Here is a 17,697-nt window from a genome sequence, read left to right as displayed (position 1 = left end):
GCAGAAAAATCCTTGACTCCGTGTAAGCCCTGCTCAGCAACAGCTAAAACATCCCTGTGTTATCAACACTTTTTTCAGCACAAATCCAAAACATAGCCCCATACCAGCTACTATGAAGCAAATTAACTCTATCCCAGCCAAAACTAGCACAGCCTTTTATGTGAGTATATCCCATTCAGTTCATTGCATGCCAGCTGAACTATAGCATGATACAACATGAATGGTCTTCCCGCTTTGGCTTACAGGGTTTGCTCTTTGCTTTTTCTAAGATATAACTTTTCCAAGTACCACGAGGGAAGCAGCTGCCATAGGAAATGAGATAGGGCTGCTCATGCAGCTGCTCCTTTTCAACTGATAAGATCATCTTCAGGGAGAAGATGAAAGAAAACCTTAGCATAACTCACGCTCTCACACAGAGCTGAAGCTCCAGCACCTGAATTTGGACACGAGCTGGAAGCATGCAGGCAAAGACCACGCTAGAGATGTCAAATCTGCATCTTAGACTTTAGCAGCCTATTCTATTCCTAGCTCTTCTCCCAGCTTTTCCCCAATGCTGGCACCCATTTCTCCCCATGAAAGCCATGCACAGGCACCAGCGAAATGTCCTGATGCTCCCCTGATGTCCTTCCCCTCAGTGTCACCTGTGAGCTGTGCCTGCAGCAGCACCCAGGAAGTACTGGAGGCAGCTGCCGGGGGGACACTCTTCACCACTGTCCTTAGTTCAGCATTATCCCTGCCAGGGAACAGGATCAAACAGTGTTTTACAGCTGGATCTTAGCCCTGGGCTCACACCATGCTCTGTGGCACAGCAACTAGGAAACAGTTACAGATCAGCTCCATTACTGAAATGCATTTCTCATACATGCCTCAGTTCTGTGTATTAGTAAGTTCTTAGAAATGTTTTGGCCATGAAGTGGTTCTACGTGCTACCCAGAAGGCAGACTTTCCAGCTGCCTAGCAGTGGAGGAAGCCAAGGAGAACATTAGCACAGAGGCTAAGGCTGCCCAGCAAAACGCCCCTGGGCTTAGCCAGGAAGACTCTGCAAACAGCAACCTTTGACTGCCTGGACTAGTTCTGTCCTGAACAACCAACCTCAAAGCAGCTCCCAAAATCCAGCATGAGGAAGAGAAAAGGTGTGTTAAAGCTGCAAGGCAGTGCTGGGAGAGCCAGGACGTCAGGCTGAAACAGCCACTGCTTCCCTGTCTGGTCCCAGCAGTGCTCCCTTGTGACCCAGTGCAAACTCAGCACCACTGCTCCCAAGAGCACAGGGGGGGTGGGGGGTGGGAAGAGAAATAGTCCCATGGCTAAAGGCAGTGCTACAAGTGCCACAAGCATCCTGTATCACTCTGACAAGCTTCTCTGGCTGTAGTGCCAGCCTACGCAACCTGGACTCAGCCGCACTCTGCCTCCCAGGGAGGAGTGAAGTGGGGTGGGCAGTGTGGCTGTCCTCCGGTACAGAGGGATCTGCCAGACAAGCCCTGAGTAAGAGGGAGCTGGCACAGGCTGCAAAGGGGAGGTCTTGCCTGTGGCATACACAGGAGATGAGGTTGGTGTGGAAGGAGAGCACTGTTACAGGTGGCAGTTGTACACCAGGTTTACTGGTCCATGGGCTTTCATCTCCACTGAGACACTTCACATGATCCTGTATTAGCCGTTGCCCTCCATTTGCTGTCTGTGGCTGAACTGACGGCAGGTAACAGAAACACAGAAAATGCTAAGCTTCTCCTTATAGGAAGAAAATAGGTTTATTTTAAGAGGTGGAAAATACGTAACAAGTAGCATGGTCCTGTATGTTGTAGTGATTCCAACCAGGATGAACATGCGCGTTTTAATTCCTAAACCCAAGCTCAGCTTCCCTTGGCACCCAAAGCAGCAGATACACAGCACCAACACAGAGACAGTGGACTAGAGAAGAAACAGGTAGGAAATCAGTACAGGTATCTGTGAGATAAGACATTGTTGTGAGATATCCAGTTTGTGACTATTAACAGTGTAAGGCAAGCAGTCTCCAGGCATGTTGAAATATTGACAGGCAGATGGTCAGGCACTTTGGGTCTGTGCAGACTGCGACTGTTTCCGTCCTCTCCCCTCTGACAGGACGAGACTGGTCCAGATATTGCAGTCTCAGCCACTGAGAGCAGCTGAGTGCTGGTGTTCATTTCTGCAGCAGTCCTGTCTAAAGGCACAGGGCCAGCTGGGTGCAGCAAAAACTAAAAGAAAAAAAAAACAAGAAAGAAGAAAAAAGGCTGCTGTATGTCTGTATATCTTCACCCAGTTAGGCAAGGCCCAGCAGCACTGGAAGAGAATAGGGCTGAGCCACTTGGACCTGCAAGAAAGTCAAGAAACATAACTCAGTGGAGGACATAAAAACAGGGCTCTATTCAGAATCCCAGTACGACATGTTTGCAGTGATCTATGCAGACCCGACACGTTTTGTCTTTCTTCTGCCTAACCTCAGACACAAGGAACATCCCCAAGGTACAGGAATAAAGCAATTGAGTCAAACGCTTCAGGGAGAGGATTTTCTCAGCAATCAAGAGGAAGACAAGACAGGCCCTAGCTCATGCTCCAACACGAATTTCTGGGAGAGGAACCACGCAGGGAGCTCGGCAATCCTGGTGCAAGGCTGTGAGCCGACAGCGTGGTCTTCTCATCCCTCTCCACTCCCAGCTGGCACAAATCCAGATTTTTGCAGATTTTTGCAACAGCACCTCTACTGCTTAATCCTGCCTTCAGCAACTGAATGGGACAGGGATTTACCCACTGGCTGCACAGGGGAGCTGCTCATCCACTAGGTGCTTCAGACAATTAATGCATTGGGCATAGCCAACTGTGTCAGATGGCCCTTCTCGGCCCACTCCATATACTCCTATAACCTACCCAGTATATAACAGCCTCAGTGATTCTAGCTGCTGACACCTTGTTTAAAATCCTCAGACTGCTGCCTTCCCATATGTTCTCAGCCTTGCCTTTGGCTCATTGTCTCTGCTAACCCCCAGGGCTCTCTGCCCAGGACCCACTTCTGATACATGCCTTTCCACAACATTAAGCCACAGTAGCTGACTATTGTAGTGTGCAGATATGCTTTCTGATAGTACTCGTCCTTTCAGACCCAGGCCTCTAACAAACTGTGAGCTCCCTCCAGCAGCCTTGTTATTGTACTGCAAGCACACTGTGCACCACAGGTGCTGGGAACCCAACCTTATGCTGATTTTTCCCATTTTTCCTGGTCTCTTTGCAGTTCTGGAATGGAAACTGGCCACTGCCCTCCACTTTTCCTGCTCCCTTTCTAGGTAGTTGGTAGCCAAGAGCAGGAAAGGAAGGGCCCCTTTGCTCTTCCATTTCCTGAGGAAGCCACAATTGCTATCTGCCCTCCTGTGTGCTGTCTCCTCTTACCGTGTCGCTTGGGTTCAACATCCTCAATGTTGAGAGCATGACAATATTTCTGTACAGAGTGGAAGAAACCTGCAGTGAGAAGAAGAGAGACAGTATCACGGGAGCCGTGGCTGGGACACTGGCCACATCACAGCCCCTTCTGTTGTGGAATTTTCTTTGGGCATCTCAGCAAGCCTCTCCCATGGTCTCCCCCAGCCTGGCACTTCCAATGAACACAGCCTTGACCCAAGACTGCCAAATAAAACCTGTGACCCTAGAGTTGGGAAATCGAGTGCTACTTGTGGAAGCCTCCTCTCTCCTGCCCCTGGGTAGGGCAGCTCCACGTGTCCCAGAGTGGCCATGGGCAGCAAGGCTTGGCAGAGGATATGCCCCAGCTAACCTGCTAGATTTCCTGCATCACTAGACGTCTGGAAGAATGGAGGTGAGTGAAGGCTTGTTGGCTGCCTCTCTCTTTGCTTAAGCTTTGCTTTGTCCTACTCTTATCCAGGCTCTGTTGGTTTTGGCAATCCTTGGTACTCCTGAAACACAGGTGTCTGAGAACTGCGGCTGCTCCTCCTGACTGTGGAACAGGTCTGCTGGTGGAGGTGCAGGGCTGCTCCTCTGGAGGGGTCTCCCTCTTGACTGCTGGTGGACCCAGCCTGAAGCACTCCAGATCTTTGTAATTCAAACTCTCACTACTTTTCTGAGGGAGGGAAGAGTAAATTCAGCAGTGGCTTGCAGACCCTCCACACATGCCAAACAGCACAACAAAGAGGGATTCCGAGCTGTAACCACTGCTGACATTCAGGAGCAGGGGCATGTCATCCACCCACCAGGGCCTCTCCCCCACTCCAGGACTCCCCAGTGTCCCGCTCATAGCATTTCTCAGTGCATGCAGAAGAGGCCAAGCTGCTTGCGCAGAATGGGATACCCCCAACAGGAAAACAAAACAGAGATGTTGCTGCAGTTACTCCATCTGCTCAGGGCACTGTCGATGCCCCATCTCCTTTTCCAGCTGCAGATCCTCAACATTTACCTGCCCACAGGGAACAGCCAATATCTCCATAAAGGGCTGGATGCTCACAGTCTGGTGATACAGAACCGGCTTGGTGAGTGAGGTGTGAGCTCCGTCTTCCCCCAGGATGACATAACATGCATTGGGCTGCAACTGGATCATGTAGTGTCTGCAGCTGCCTTTGCTCCTGGGGAGACGGACAGACAGAAATAGTCATTGCACAGGGCTGCAACTTCTCTCCAGGACCCAGCCATTGCTTTCTGCACTTGTCTCAAGAGGCCAGATGTGATCAGGAGCCTCAGTAACAAATATCACAAGGATGCAGGAGATGCACCATGCTGGAGTGTCACATGCTGTGCTAGTAGGTGCTGGAGGTGCAGCAATTTCCCCAAAGTCAGTGACAGGGGAACACCAGCAGTCAGATCCAAACTCCAGCAGGCTGAACCACCTCCCATGCCTGTTGTCGACATTAAAACTCTGCCCTACTCTTTGCCTGAGGCTGTACAAATACCATGCCCTTGTATCACACCAATTGCCTCTCCTCAGGCCCTCCTCCAGTCAATGCTTCTTCCAACCTGGTTTGACCACTCAGCCATATAGCACAGCCCAAGCAGGGCCTGCACCCCTGGAGCCGCAGGACCCCACCCACAAACAGATCTAGTTTTTGACAAGAGACAGACTCCATAATGTCTTGTCTGCTACTCCAAACTGTATGAGGCACCCACAACAGCAGAAGCTGAGCATCGCCCTCAATGGACTCCTCTGTGGAGGAGGCTAACTCCTCCAGTGATGCATAGCTCAGTTTAGGACCTTCTTTTTCCTTCTCTGCAAGGATTATTACCTACTCCTATGTCAGGATGTAGCCTGGTTGGCTCTGGCTGATCTGAACAAGGAAGCAACCCAAAGCCTTGTCAATCAGCAAGTTTTCAGCTTCCCTGGAAGCAGGAAAGAGTTTTCAGTGGACAGTGAGCCTCTGTGCAGGGATTCCTATCCTATTTCCTGTGCTACCATGGTAGTGCTCCCAGTCCACAGGGAGGCCAGCATCTGCCCCATGTGTTCCTACCTAGAGGTTTCCAGACTCAAGCTTGCTGGTGCAGGGATGCATTAGCAGGCTGAGGAGGCACAATACTCTCAACCAGAGCCTCTCCAAGCACAGCTGCTCCAAACCTGTTCCCGTGGTCTGACTAGTGTGATAGCAACAGCTACCTTCCAGCACAGAGCACATTAAAATGCATTGCTGAGATAAGGGGACTGTGCACATATGCATTTCCTACATTCCAGTGCTAACGGAAGAAGTCTGGATGCTGTGGGGTAAACCCAGTGCCTTGGAAAAACACGAACTTGGATTACCCCAATCTGGCACTCTAAAATTCCTGCTGGAAGGATGTCTTTCCCCTCTTTGCCCAACAGACAGCGCTGCTTTGTGCTTGTCATGTGCCCTGCTCCAGGCTAGAGGTGACTGCAAATGACCAGTGCAGTTTAGGATTGCTCTGGCTCTTCTGTTACATGAGGTTGAGCTTACATTACTATATGGAGACTTAAATCCAGCAACTTCCTGTTCCTTGCTGGTGCTTCCTGCACCACTTCAAAAGTATTCAGTCTTCAGTGTCTTTGGGGAGGATCTGCTATGCCCTTCATTGTGAAGTGTTCATGGCTAGCCTATATTAGAATTCAGTTAGTTTTGCTTTCCAGGTGCTAATTCCTCTCCTGCATTCTTGGATCTGTGGACAAAAAGCATGTATGCGGGTGGGGGCCCTCTTAATTACCTTAAAAAGAAAAAAAAAAGAAAAAAATGCAGCTACCAGGGACCTGTCAGCTACTGTAATGTCCTTTACTAAGCTGACGTGCTATATAATGTCTCTGAGTAATGTTCATGCTGATAAACTGACAAAATCCAGGAACTTGTGATCTAGTCAGACTGAAGGATATGTGCAGCTTTAACACAAAAAAGTTACAAACTGGGACGAGATGATAAGGATGTTCAAATGACAGGCAGTGCCCACACACAAGTCCCACCACATAAGGGACACTGGCAGTTAGCAAGCATGTAGTACCATAGATTATTTTGCACACAGGGGAGTCTATACCCAGAAATTCTGATGTCTACCTGCTAACCACACTGTCTTGCTCCTATCCGATCACTGCAATAATCAGAATTTCTCTTATTATCACTGCTTGGAAAGTAGTGCTTGGCTCAGCCAAGAGAGTGAAGTGTGAGGCATACTCAGTAGCAAAATGTCAAGCATTTAAATAAAGGTTTTCCCAAAAAAGCTTGTGAGTTCACAGTCTCATAAACAACTCCATAAGAAGGTAGGGCTTTCTGTATGTCTCTTCCAGCCTATAGGGATCTAAATTCCCCCTATACTGCACTCTCCTTAGATGGCCAGACATATAAAAAAAAGTGTTCTTTTTCCCATCTCTGAGGGCTTTGGGGGAATCTTGTTATTGGGTACTCACTAAAGCCCCTCTTAGTACTTTTAAAAATTAAATGTACACTGAATTCTGTATCCTTTGTTGGAAGTTGAGGTGTCCTCCTAACCTAAACTGAGAGATATGAGAACAGTCATAATGAGTCAGACCAAAAGTCCACCTTCATTCCATATCATGTCTCTGCAAACAGGCCACAACAGGGTAAACACATGTGTGCATTTCCTTTCCAAGTACTTTCCAAGCCTCCCTTCCCTGCACAGGATTCTATATTTAGGAACCCACAGTGGACTTATTTGTTATGAGTTTCCACAGTCTTTCCCTGGACCCATGTAAAGTTTCAGCATTTGCATCCTGTGATGGGGAGCTCCCCTAAGGGTTTGAAGTTCACAGTGCAAAAGTGAAAGCTTATGCAGGCCACTCTTATTCCTTAAGGAGGCAAATCCTGGCAAATCCAGCCTATGCAGTGTTCCTAAGGACACAGCAGCTTCTGCCTGCCTGCCACAGCTCAAGCTGTGGTGTCACTGTGTCCAGCATACTCACCTCCAGATGGTGATGCCATGAAGCCAGCTTGGAAAGGCCTCATCATCCTGCATGATCTCCTGGGCCTGTGTGTCTTTGAACCAGTGGAGACCTCCTCTCTCTTGACTTTCCTCGTTTTTGCCTCTTTTCCACTCTGTTCCTCTGTGAGTTGCAGAAGGGTCCAAGAACTAAGTTATGAAAGGGAGCAGACTGCAAGTGGGGAGAGGGGGAAAGTAGGCATGAAAGCAAATTCAAAGACAGCGGACCTTTGAAGGGCTCGCTTTGGTAGTGTTCCCACTCCTGAGTCCCTTAAGACGAGATTAGTTGCAAACTATCAAAAGCTGCTTTCAGTTCCTCAGAGGTCCTGACCACACTTTTTAACTAACCACAGTAGGAAAGGACCCTCCCGCTTCTCATAACAACAATGGTGATGCCTCCTGGGACCACATGCCAGACAACATGTGCATGCAGAAGGTTGAAGAAGCAGGGAACCAGCACACCTGGCTAAGGGGCCACAAGCAGAGCCAATATCACTACCTCTGTTAATTTTCTGTGTGGCCATGGTACTGGTGGTTGTGGTGGCTTATCAGGTGGATAGGGACAAGGCTGAGGGCACCTCTTTTGCAGCATGGGGACTGGAAGGAAGATACTTTCTGCAACAAGAGGAAAGAAGTAGATGAAATCTAGCATCCAAGATCCATGAGGTCTGTCCTCCACGTGCCCAGGATAGGGACAGGCTCTGCTGCATGGAGCATGTGGGAAAGTCACAGCTTGGCAATCCTCCCAACACAGCCAAACGACGTTCAGCATGCCGCTTCTACTCCTTGCAGAGAAAGCTGCACTTTCAAATGGCAGGAACATCGGTGTCAGGGACTAAAAACTTGTCTCAACATTGTTGGCAGGCAAGTTTCACTCCTATAGCCTAATCACTACTGCAGCTGGATGGAACAGTTTAATCACCAAGGTCAAGGCGGCAGGAATGTGTGCCCTGTTATCTCGGAATGCTCATCCTCCACACATACACCTGGGCCCAAGGCCGACTGGCAACATATGGGAGGAGGGGGGTTCAGACCCTCTAGAACTTTCAAGCACTCCTTAGTGACAGTACTGGGCATGCGCCCCACCGCCGAGTGGGAGGCAGGGGTGTGCAGAACAGTTACTGACTATGCAAGAGAGCAATGATATAAAAGGAAAAAAACAGCAGAGGCAGGGGGAGAGCATTCTGGAACCTCTCTCCCCCCACCGGACTTGACAATACATCAGACTGTTCAGATGGCAGGGAAGGCTCAGACCACAGGGACTGCCCAGAGAGATGGACAAATCACTGCATGACCTGTGGTGGTAGCTATTACAACAGCCCCACTCTCTCTCCCCTCTCTCGCTCTCTTCCTCTTGTTCCCCTTTTCACCTTTTCTTTTTCCCTTCTCTTTCTGTGCTTTTCTCTTCTGTATCTATTTCTGGCCAAATAAAGTGACTTAGCACTTGACTCCATTTTGAGTCTTAATTCTGTTTCTGAGAATGTAAAAGGAACCTAGTCACAATAACACATTAGAGTTAATCAGAAGTTAAGCCAGCCACCCCCAACTTCCCAGAATTATCTGAGGTCGGTTGGAAAGCAAGGGGGTTTAACCCCTGCCAAACTGTTCAACTCAACAGTGGATCATGTCAATCAGCACATCCCTGCCCACCACATTGGTGGAGCACCCAGCCCCAGGAGAGCCAAGGGCAGCCCATCGTCATCTGGAGCTTATGGCACTTTGAGGTAATCATCACACGAGTAGCCATGCACAGGGGCAGTGGGACTGGGATAACTCACTCTGTGCCTCTGCTTCCACCACCAGCTTCCGGCTTCTTTGATTCTCTGTCTCCTCCTGTAGCCACTGTGCCTGAGCCTTCAGCCTAGCCATCAGCTTCAGGTAGCTCCACCTGTATCTGAATCCCCTGAAAACTATTCAGAGAAAAGATGTGGTTAGAAGAAAAATGCTTCTTATGCCTTTGCCAATCCCTGGCAGAAGGACACTGGCTGATATTCCTTCACCCAGTGCAAAGCTCTCAACACTTCAATCACGTTAATAAAGAACAATTCAGACTCTACTTGAGCAGGCAGTCAAACTGACTCGAGAACTGTACTTTCTAAGCTGCCAGATCACGGATTTAAAAAAATCTAATTACAGGTCTAAGCTCTCATCTCTAATGCCAAGGCACAGGATACCTAAAAAACAAAGTCTCACAGAAGGGCCTCCCTGGTACCCTTCAGACACTACTGAGTAAAAGAAAAACTCTTCCGTGTAGGAGATGGGATTTCCTTGTTGTCAGCCCACAGGATAACCTTTCCCATAAGCAGCCATCACAGGGATCATCAGGAGCTTTAGAGACATTGCACTGTCCTGCCTACTTTACCAGGTACTAAAGCACATGAACTGAAAGCCATAATCTCTCATTTCCCACTACCCACACATCTTCCCCACGGATAAGAACAACACAGCATGTGACAGTCTGATGTTTGTCATACTGTAGGGTGCAAAGCTGGAAGCTGCTTAGATGCTTCAGGAGTGCAACAACCCATACAGAAGAGAAGTACAACAGAGAGGGACCAGGCAGGATGACATCCTCTGCCTTCTGGTTGCACAGTCCTCATGGAGCCTGTGCAGAGGGAAGTACCAAACTGCCCACAGTGCCTGCTCTGGAGAAACAGGCTGACAGAGGAGATGCTACCTAGAAAGGAAAGAAAAAAACCACACTGAAACAAAACTTCATCCCTTTCTGCCTATCTCTGAAAGTAGGAATGAGGTCTACTTCACTCATCATCTTTTCTCTCACCTCAGTTCAACACCACTAACAAACAAGCCTTCACTCCAGAGGATGGCTACACAGATCTCAGGACACAGCCAAATCACACGCTTGCCCTGGTCACCTCAGTTCTCCTGCACACTAGCTTTCCCTTTCCAAGGCTCACACTGTCTGATGGCTCTGCCCGATTGAGGATGAGCACTGAGAAGATGGGTATCTGCAATAAGCATTCTGACTCCACAGGGCTGTGACGTGGAGGTGGAGTCTGGCCTGCCTTTCTGTCACCTGCAAAGGTGCAATGGTGGAGCAGGGACTAGAGAAAAGTTTTTCCTTGCCCTGGTCTGAGATCATAGTGGAGGGACTCTCCTGCCCTTGTGCTTACGTTTATGTATGACAACTGCTGCTCTTTCCAGTCGCTCCACATACTTTGCCAGGTGGTCCTGGTGCCAATATTTAAAGAAAAGTCATGACTTCCTGAGAAGTTGGGGAGAGAAAGAACCAGTGAGAAACTTTGTCTAAACTTGCAGCCAATCATCCTTTCATAGAATCATAGAATCACAGAATGTTCTGAGTTGGAAGGGACCCACAAGGATCATCAAGTCCAACTCCTGTCCCTGCACAGGACAAAGCCAAAATTCACACCACATGTCTGAGGGTGTTGTTCAACTGCTTCTTGAATAGTGTCAGGCTTGGAGCTGTGACTGCCTCCCTGGGCAGCCTGTTCCAGTGCTCCACCACCCTCTGGGTAAAGAACCTTTTCCTAATACCCAATCTAAACCTTCCCTGGTACATCTTCCTGCCATTCCCTTTGGACAGGCCTCTCCTACAGCCACAAACTTCTCCCTGAAGAGAACCAGATAACCGTCCATGTGTATAAAGTCTCTGCAGTTCAGGCCCCTCATGCCCAGCAACAGTGACCCACACCTACCCACACATCCAGCCTGTCAGCTTTGCAGTATCTCCAAGTACCTGAAAGAGAGGAAAAAAGTGAAATAAATAATTTTCCACCCAAAGTGAACACCATGCAGCCAGTGGTTTTAGGTGCATGAAGGGGGAGAAAGTGCCTCAATGACTCTGCATTACATTCTCTGTCCCCCGTCACCCAGTCACATTCAGTAACCAGCTGTCAGTATGCAGTGCTTCTTGAGGTACAGCTAGGATCACATTCAGGAACACCAGCAAATGGGTTTCCTGGAGGCAGATTTCCTTCAATGCCCAGGACGGCAATTCTGCAGAACCTATTTTATTCTCAGAACAGTTTTTCCTCATTTCATGCTCTTGGGAGTACACAAGTTGCAAGGTCGGCACAGCAAGACTTCCGGGAGAAAGTCTGTTTTCCAATTCCAGTTTCATTTTGCAGACTGTAATGATAAAGCTTGGGTCACTCAGAAAGACACACCAACCCTTGGAACTGAAAGCAATACATTAGTTGCACCACACAGACAGCTTCCTCCCTCTGCCTGCAAATCCAGGCTGTGAAACCATAGTGGCACTTTTTGCTAATATCTCACACAGCAAAGCAGAAGTGGTTTTCCTTCTACCTCAGCCAGCTTCTGCTGCGCCAGAATCTATATCCAAGGTAATTCTTTTCTCAAAAGCATCCTATGATTTTTGTGTCTGAAAACACACCATGCTGCTTCTCATTCACAAGACTCTCTTTTGACTTGGGTCTCAATTTGGTTTGCAATTCTTATTAATTCGGTATCAATTAATTAATCTGAATTAATCTTATTATTTCAGCAACTCCAAGGAAGCTCTGTGAAGGCTGGTGGAGCTACTTCCAGGATAGAACTTTTCCAGGAGAACATTCAAATCCTCTTTTTAAAAGACCAAAACAAAAAACAAAATCAGCTGGCTGCCCTACAGGCTTCATTTTCACTTCCAGTCACAATTGACCATAGCAGGAAGGCAGGACTGCAAAGTGGAAAAGAAGAGGTGAGGAGTTTCTTCCCTAGATGTAAGATGGAAAAAGCTGATAGGGTAAGACTGCAAAACTGGAGGGACATTTGTGTGTGTAAGGAACAATCAGGTTCTGAAAGTGCTGGGGGTATATTATACCTGTACGCACAAAAAATTCTTGGACCAGAAACATAGTCTCTAGCCTGGGAGACATTCAGTACTGGGTGCTTGATCAGCATTGTCTTTATCTTCTTCTCTCATGGGGCCATCGGGATAAAAGCCTGGAGAGACACCTGGCAACTGTGCTGATCCCCTGCCATACTGCGTGTGGTGGACACCAGTAACCATTACTGTGACTCTCTAAATTGAGTACATTAGCCAGTTCTCATTCCTCAGGATAGCAAGGCTTTATAGTAATTGAATTGTGACATAGCAATTCAAGAAAGACTTAATTCATCATTCTACCAAATGTTTTTTAAATTCTAACTGTCCTTGCTGAGGGATTTGTGTTCCCCATCACCACCAAAACCCATCCTCTTCATTCATTTTACTCAGTTTCCTATGCTACTCAGAGCAAAAGTCTGTGAATAACAAACTGAATTGCACATAACAAAGGAAGGATTCCCACCGTTCCTTTGTGAGGGAAACATCTGGTTTAAGAATTCCATATCTGTGAAAAACAAAACAACACAGCAAGGCCACATTCTCACAGCAAACAACAATAAATCACTGTGTTTCCCACTCAGCCTCCCACAGCAAACAACCCCATGATCTCAGGCACGTGAACTTTAAAGAGGCTGTTTCATTCCTTGCTAATATCTAGTTACTAGAGTCGCTTCCCTAACAATTTCTAACAAGGAACATTCAGAGGTTTTAACAAACCTTTCAGCAAATTCCTCAAATGAGGGTGTCCAGGAAGAACTGTCTCTTTGGGTATGGATTGTCTCCAGCAGGACTTTGTACCAGAGCTGAAGCAGCACCACAAAGAGGATCAGGGAATCAAACAGAAACAGATCATTAGGACATCAGTTTGTTCCTCTGCAGCCAGAAATGCCTTCATTCAGCCCTAAACTTCTCTAGTTTAAAACAAAAAAGTTTCTTTCTGAAAATGTTTCCTTGGTTAAAGACTGAATTTACCACATCCTGTAACTGATGATTAACCACTCTCAGTTAAAAGTTGGAAACCATAAAAAACAATGACAGAAATAACTTCACCTTCCAGCCATGGGTACTGCTTCGCCTCTGTCCCTTAGAGGATATCTTTTTACTTATGAATCTGGACAAAGTAGTACTCTGAGGCATGGATGAACTTTCCTCTTAATCCTGTCCTTTCTTATATATATTAAACAGGCCACAGAGCTTTCTGAACTCTTCTGATAATTTTCAGTATTCTTTAAAGCATCTGGATCTCAGACCTAATGCAATATCCAAAGCCAGTCATATCAGCACTTTTCAGCTCCTGTCAAAGCAATCCCATCTTGGCTCCTATTCAGAGTTGCCATGGCTAATGGGTGAGAACAGTCTCCTCTGGGAAGCATAATTTTTTTCTGGAGTACTGTCTGTAGATATTCTCATCCAGGAGATACAAAGATGAATCTGAGTGACTGACAAGCAGATCTCATTGAATTCATGAAGAAGAAATGGGAGAGAACTAAGACTGCAAAACCCAGACCTAGCAGTCTGTGTCACAAAAACAACCAAGTACCCAGAACCTTATACATGCATAAAAACTGTGCCTACTCTTTCTCTTGCAAGGGGAGACTCAGACCAGTCAGATTCCAACTGTCACCACAGCCTATGGGTGAGGTCTGACCTCCCCACTGAGATGTGGCAGAAGTACCTGTAAAGGACGTTGCTTTTCCTCACGTGCAGCAGCACCACCTGGTGTCCACCTCACCTGGCTCCTTCTGGCTGTTGGGCTTTATACAGTGCACAAAGTGCCGGTTGGCAGAATACATCCTCTCTGTGAGCACCATCAGAGAATGCTGGTGAGGGCAGAGGAAGATCAACAGGCCAGTAAGCCAAAAGCCAAAGCACTGCCAGAGCCTGGTGTGTAATATCATGCAGCGAGAACTGTTTTCCCTCCTCACAGCAACTTCTGAGGCTCTGATAATGACTGGGTCATTCCCACCATGATCAGCTGTGCATGGCACCCAGAAAAAACCCTTTCTGCATGCTGGATGCTTTAATTATGCTGAGCAACCTGGAAGCTCTCACTGAAATATTACTGCATTCATCTCAAGGGGCACTGCAGGGCCCCTTTACCTGAACTAAGCTCTGGCAGAGTATTTTCACGTGCTCTTGAACTTGTCGTCTGCTCCTGGTACGATCTGAAACCAGACCCAAACAAAAGATCACCCCTGGAAGTGCTTGATTGTGATCCAAAGAGCTCTGCTGGAAGGCAGATGGGAAAAGGAGAGTGAATGGATTGCAGGGGAGGGAAGACAAGTTAAATATATCAGCATAAGCAAGCAGAAAACCCAGTGAAAAACAAAGGAGAAATTTTTGCAAGCAGATTGCTGTCTGCTCTTATTTTCAGCCAATTTCTGTCTGCTGTCATTTTAGGCCATTTTCTCAAATAATAAATATCAGGTAATTATGCCATCCTTTATCAATTGCCATGTGGACCCGAAGTGCAATACTTTGGCTTTCATATGAGATATCAGTGTCCCTGTCCTGGAGACAGTGGCTGGAAGAACAGAGACAATGGTTAATTTTGTACCTTTGCTTGCAATCAACCATGTTTAAGCATTCAAACCTCACTTCACACAAAAGTCTCCCTAAAAATACTGAATCACAGACAGGGTGTTAGGTTTCACCATGCAGAAATACAAGGAAAGAGCTAAAGAAACAGAGAAGAAAATACAAATATACGAAGCATACTATGCAGGAATATTATATTCTGCCACTGAGAAGACAAGGCAATCAGGTTATTGAACAACTGTAAATGACCTTCTAAAGAAATATAGATAGCAAATGGGAACCTCGTCTACAGCAGTCGAGATGGGAGGTTATAAAAAGTCAGATAGCTTACAACTAATTCAATTACAAGATAAAAAATTCAGGGAAGTTGAATTTACTGAATGATCTAATGACAGTCTTGCACATCCTTGATGCAATGGTCTCATGTTCTGTGAATCACAGTATCACAGAATGTTTGAGGTTGGAAGGGACCTCTCGAGGTCATCTGGGCCAAACCCTTTGCCCAGCCGGGCCACCTAAGGATAGCTGCCCAGGACTGCACAACCAATCTATGAACAGGTTACCTCTGCTGTTTATGAACTTTCAAAGAGTTGGGACTAGACTAAGTATCTTCAGTAGCAGTGTGGACGTGGTAATGAAGAAAGACACTCCTGAGCAGAACAGCTGAAAAACACAGTGGAGAATAGAAATTAAATGTATCAGTTACTTGTAAATGCCATAAAGTGGCATGGACTGAACAGGACAAGAAAAAAAGACCTGCAGTAGAAGCACTGTATTCAGCCAGACAAATTCCAAGGAAACTTGACTTTTCTTTAAATGTTTCCTTTCATGAAGCCTTGGAGACCTTGATGGCTTATCAATAACTGGAAAAAGGGATTGTAGTGTTGGAAGATAAATAATGCACGATCTCAGAGATTTTAACAAGTTGTGCCTGAAAATCAAAATGTGTTTGAAAAGGATAATCTCTAAACTAATTGCTTGTGACTTTACAGCACCTATTTTCAGTGCAAACAACTAGAAGCTATGACCTTGTTTAGCTTCATTTCTAGATAAGAACAGAGCATATGCAAAGGGCCAGTGGAGACAGTCCTGCACTGGCCCTAGGGAAGATGGGTGATGTGAGGGAAAACATACAAGCAGCAGCTAATTCTCTGAAAGAGGATACAACCTGCCTTGCTTTCCAGGGGGGAATGAACGGGTATATGCCAGCAGCCCTATTCCAGGCTACAGCCTTCCCAGAGTCTCCCTGGGGCTGCCAGCTGTGAAACACATTCATAGCTCATAAGCCTCATCCCCACCTTAAACTCTTGTTAAGGTGGGACTTGATTCGTGTGGATGCCCTGTCATAGCAGAAGGACTTGACTGTGAACAGCACACTGAGCAGAGCGTGTCACTATTGATGAATTGCTCATGGACGTTGGCTAGCAAGGTGTCTCTGTTCTTCTCTAGAAAGCCCTCAGCAGTATATTGCACCTAGGGGAAAAGGCAGCAAGTCGCTAAGTCCAGCAGTGCTCGCAGGCTTGCTGTGAAAGCCACCACCACAGCTTGCCAGGACCAACTGTTAAACAGAATGCACTCTGGCTTGCATATGAATTCGGTACACTAGTTCCCGTGTGAATTTTGTAAATACATATGCACCCCATTCAGATGCAAATCCTGAGGAACAAAACCCTGTGGATGGCACTGAGGCGTTAGAACCACAGGAGTGCAGCATAACACTGAGACATCCACCTTTTCTGTTCTCCTTTCCTTGATTATGAAGTTTCATTCACTTCTGGTATTTCACTCTTTTCCTTGCTTTCCCCCTCTTCCTTTCGAAATGGCTTCCATCCTTTGTCATGCACCCCCTCGTTTCTCTTGTTCCTTTGCTTTCTCACCTCCAGCCTACCAGTCTCCTATGTTAAGTGTGAATTTTTGTAATAAAGAATGTCACAATTAATAACTTAGTCAACAATGGTGAGATTAGATTACTAAATGGCATACTACAATGACCTGAATTGTCATGTCTGCTCCTACTCCAAAAATTATCTCCAATCAATTCAATGTATTTGGGCCTATGCTTTCAAAATTGGTGGCAGTAGGTTTATGTGCAATAGTCCTAAACCTCAAGCTGCTTAGATACCATTGAATGTATAAATAAGTGCCTCCACTTTCAAAACATTAAATACCTGGCTGCTCTCATTGTGTTCCTCAGTGTTTGCAATAAAATTGTGACTGCTGTGCTCTGGAACCTAACAGGTAAAGTTAAAGCCTTCAGACTGTCCTTTGGTGTTGCACCGTGTGTGCAGGACTTTTATTTTATAAAGGACTATTTTAAGACTAGAGCTCCAACAGAATGATGGTAAGTATAGAAGATTCTTCTGATACCCTATGCTTCCCAGAGCTAGCTCCACTTTCCTCAGGGGTCCTCTCTTCCTATACCTTTTACAGAAATCCCAGGGAATCCTAGAAGGCAACTCCTGGGAACACATCACTTCGGTTATTCTCATCGTCAGGCCATACACTCCTTAACATAAAAGACTTACTTGTCAAGCAACACATTTCCCCCCTCCTACATATGTTACAATAACATTCTCCCTGCAAACAGTACTACTTTACCAGCAGTATGTACTTTACCAGCATAGTGAAAGATGCTGAAGCTCAAAACATGGCCTTGTCCTGGCTGGAAGTATAAATTCCCTTTGAAGCTGCTATTTAGTTTTTCCACAAACTTCTTATCAGTTGCCTGCAAGAAAGCAGATTTTATAATCAAACAATAAGGCTGCAAGAAAGATCTGATCAGGGCACATGGAAGCAAAATAAAGTGTTCGAAGTGTCCTTGGCTATGCAACAGTTTTGTACTGTACCCTCAGTCTGACTCTTGACAGGGATGCCAATATCATTAGGCTGTCCCTGATCTGGCTGTCCTGTCTCATCAGTCACACATGGGGATACCCCTGTTTATCCTGCTCTTTAAAGTCACACTC

The 17,697-nt window shown here is 46.6% G+C and overlaps 1 protein-coding gene across 3 annotated transcripts; it reads right to left on the bottom strand.

Moving 5' to 3' along the window:
- Positions 1-1,720: 1,720 nt before the first annotated feature.
- Positions 1,721-12,976, bottom strand: LOC142050416 (hematopoietic SH2 domain-containing protein-like). 3 transcript variants are annotated; one of them, XM_075079057.1, is made up of 7 exons: positions 12,911-12,976; positions 11,058-11,098; positions 9,156-9,287; positions 7,361-7,501; positions 4,412-4,577; positions 3,397-3,465; positions 1,721-2,210 (listed from the first exon to the last, which is right to left on the bottom strand). In XM_075079057.1, exons 4-7 carry the CDS (start codon positions 7,411-7,413, stop codon positions 1,929-1,931), a joined length of 570 nt encoding a protein of 189 aa, XP_074935158.1. In that variant the 5' UTR covers positions 7,414-7,501; positions 9,156-9,287; positions 11,058-11,098; positions 12,911-12,976; the 3' UTR covers positions 1,721-1,928. The 3 variants fall into 3 exon arrangements, with proteins under 3 accessions (XP_074935158.1, XP_074935159.1, XP_074935161.1); XM_075079058.1 differs by lacking the exon at positions 12,911-12,976 and adding an exon at positions 11,213-11,470; XM_075079060.1 differs by having other exon boundaries at positions 2,096-2,326.
- Positions 12,977-17,697: the final 4,721 nt, after the last annotated feature.

This window comes from Phalacrocorax aristotelis, chromosome Z (assembly GCF_949628215.1).
Source record: "Phalacrocorax aristotelis chromosome Z, bGulAri2.1, whole genome shotgun sequence".
Taxonomy (NCBI): Eukaryota; Metazoa; Chordata; class Aves; order Suliformes; family Phalacrocoracidae; genus Phalacrocorax; species Phalacrocorax aristotelis.
This window is presented reverse-complemented; position numbering and strand designations above follow the sequence as displayed.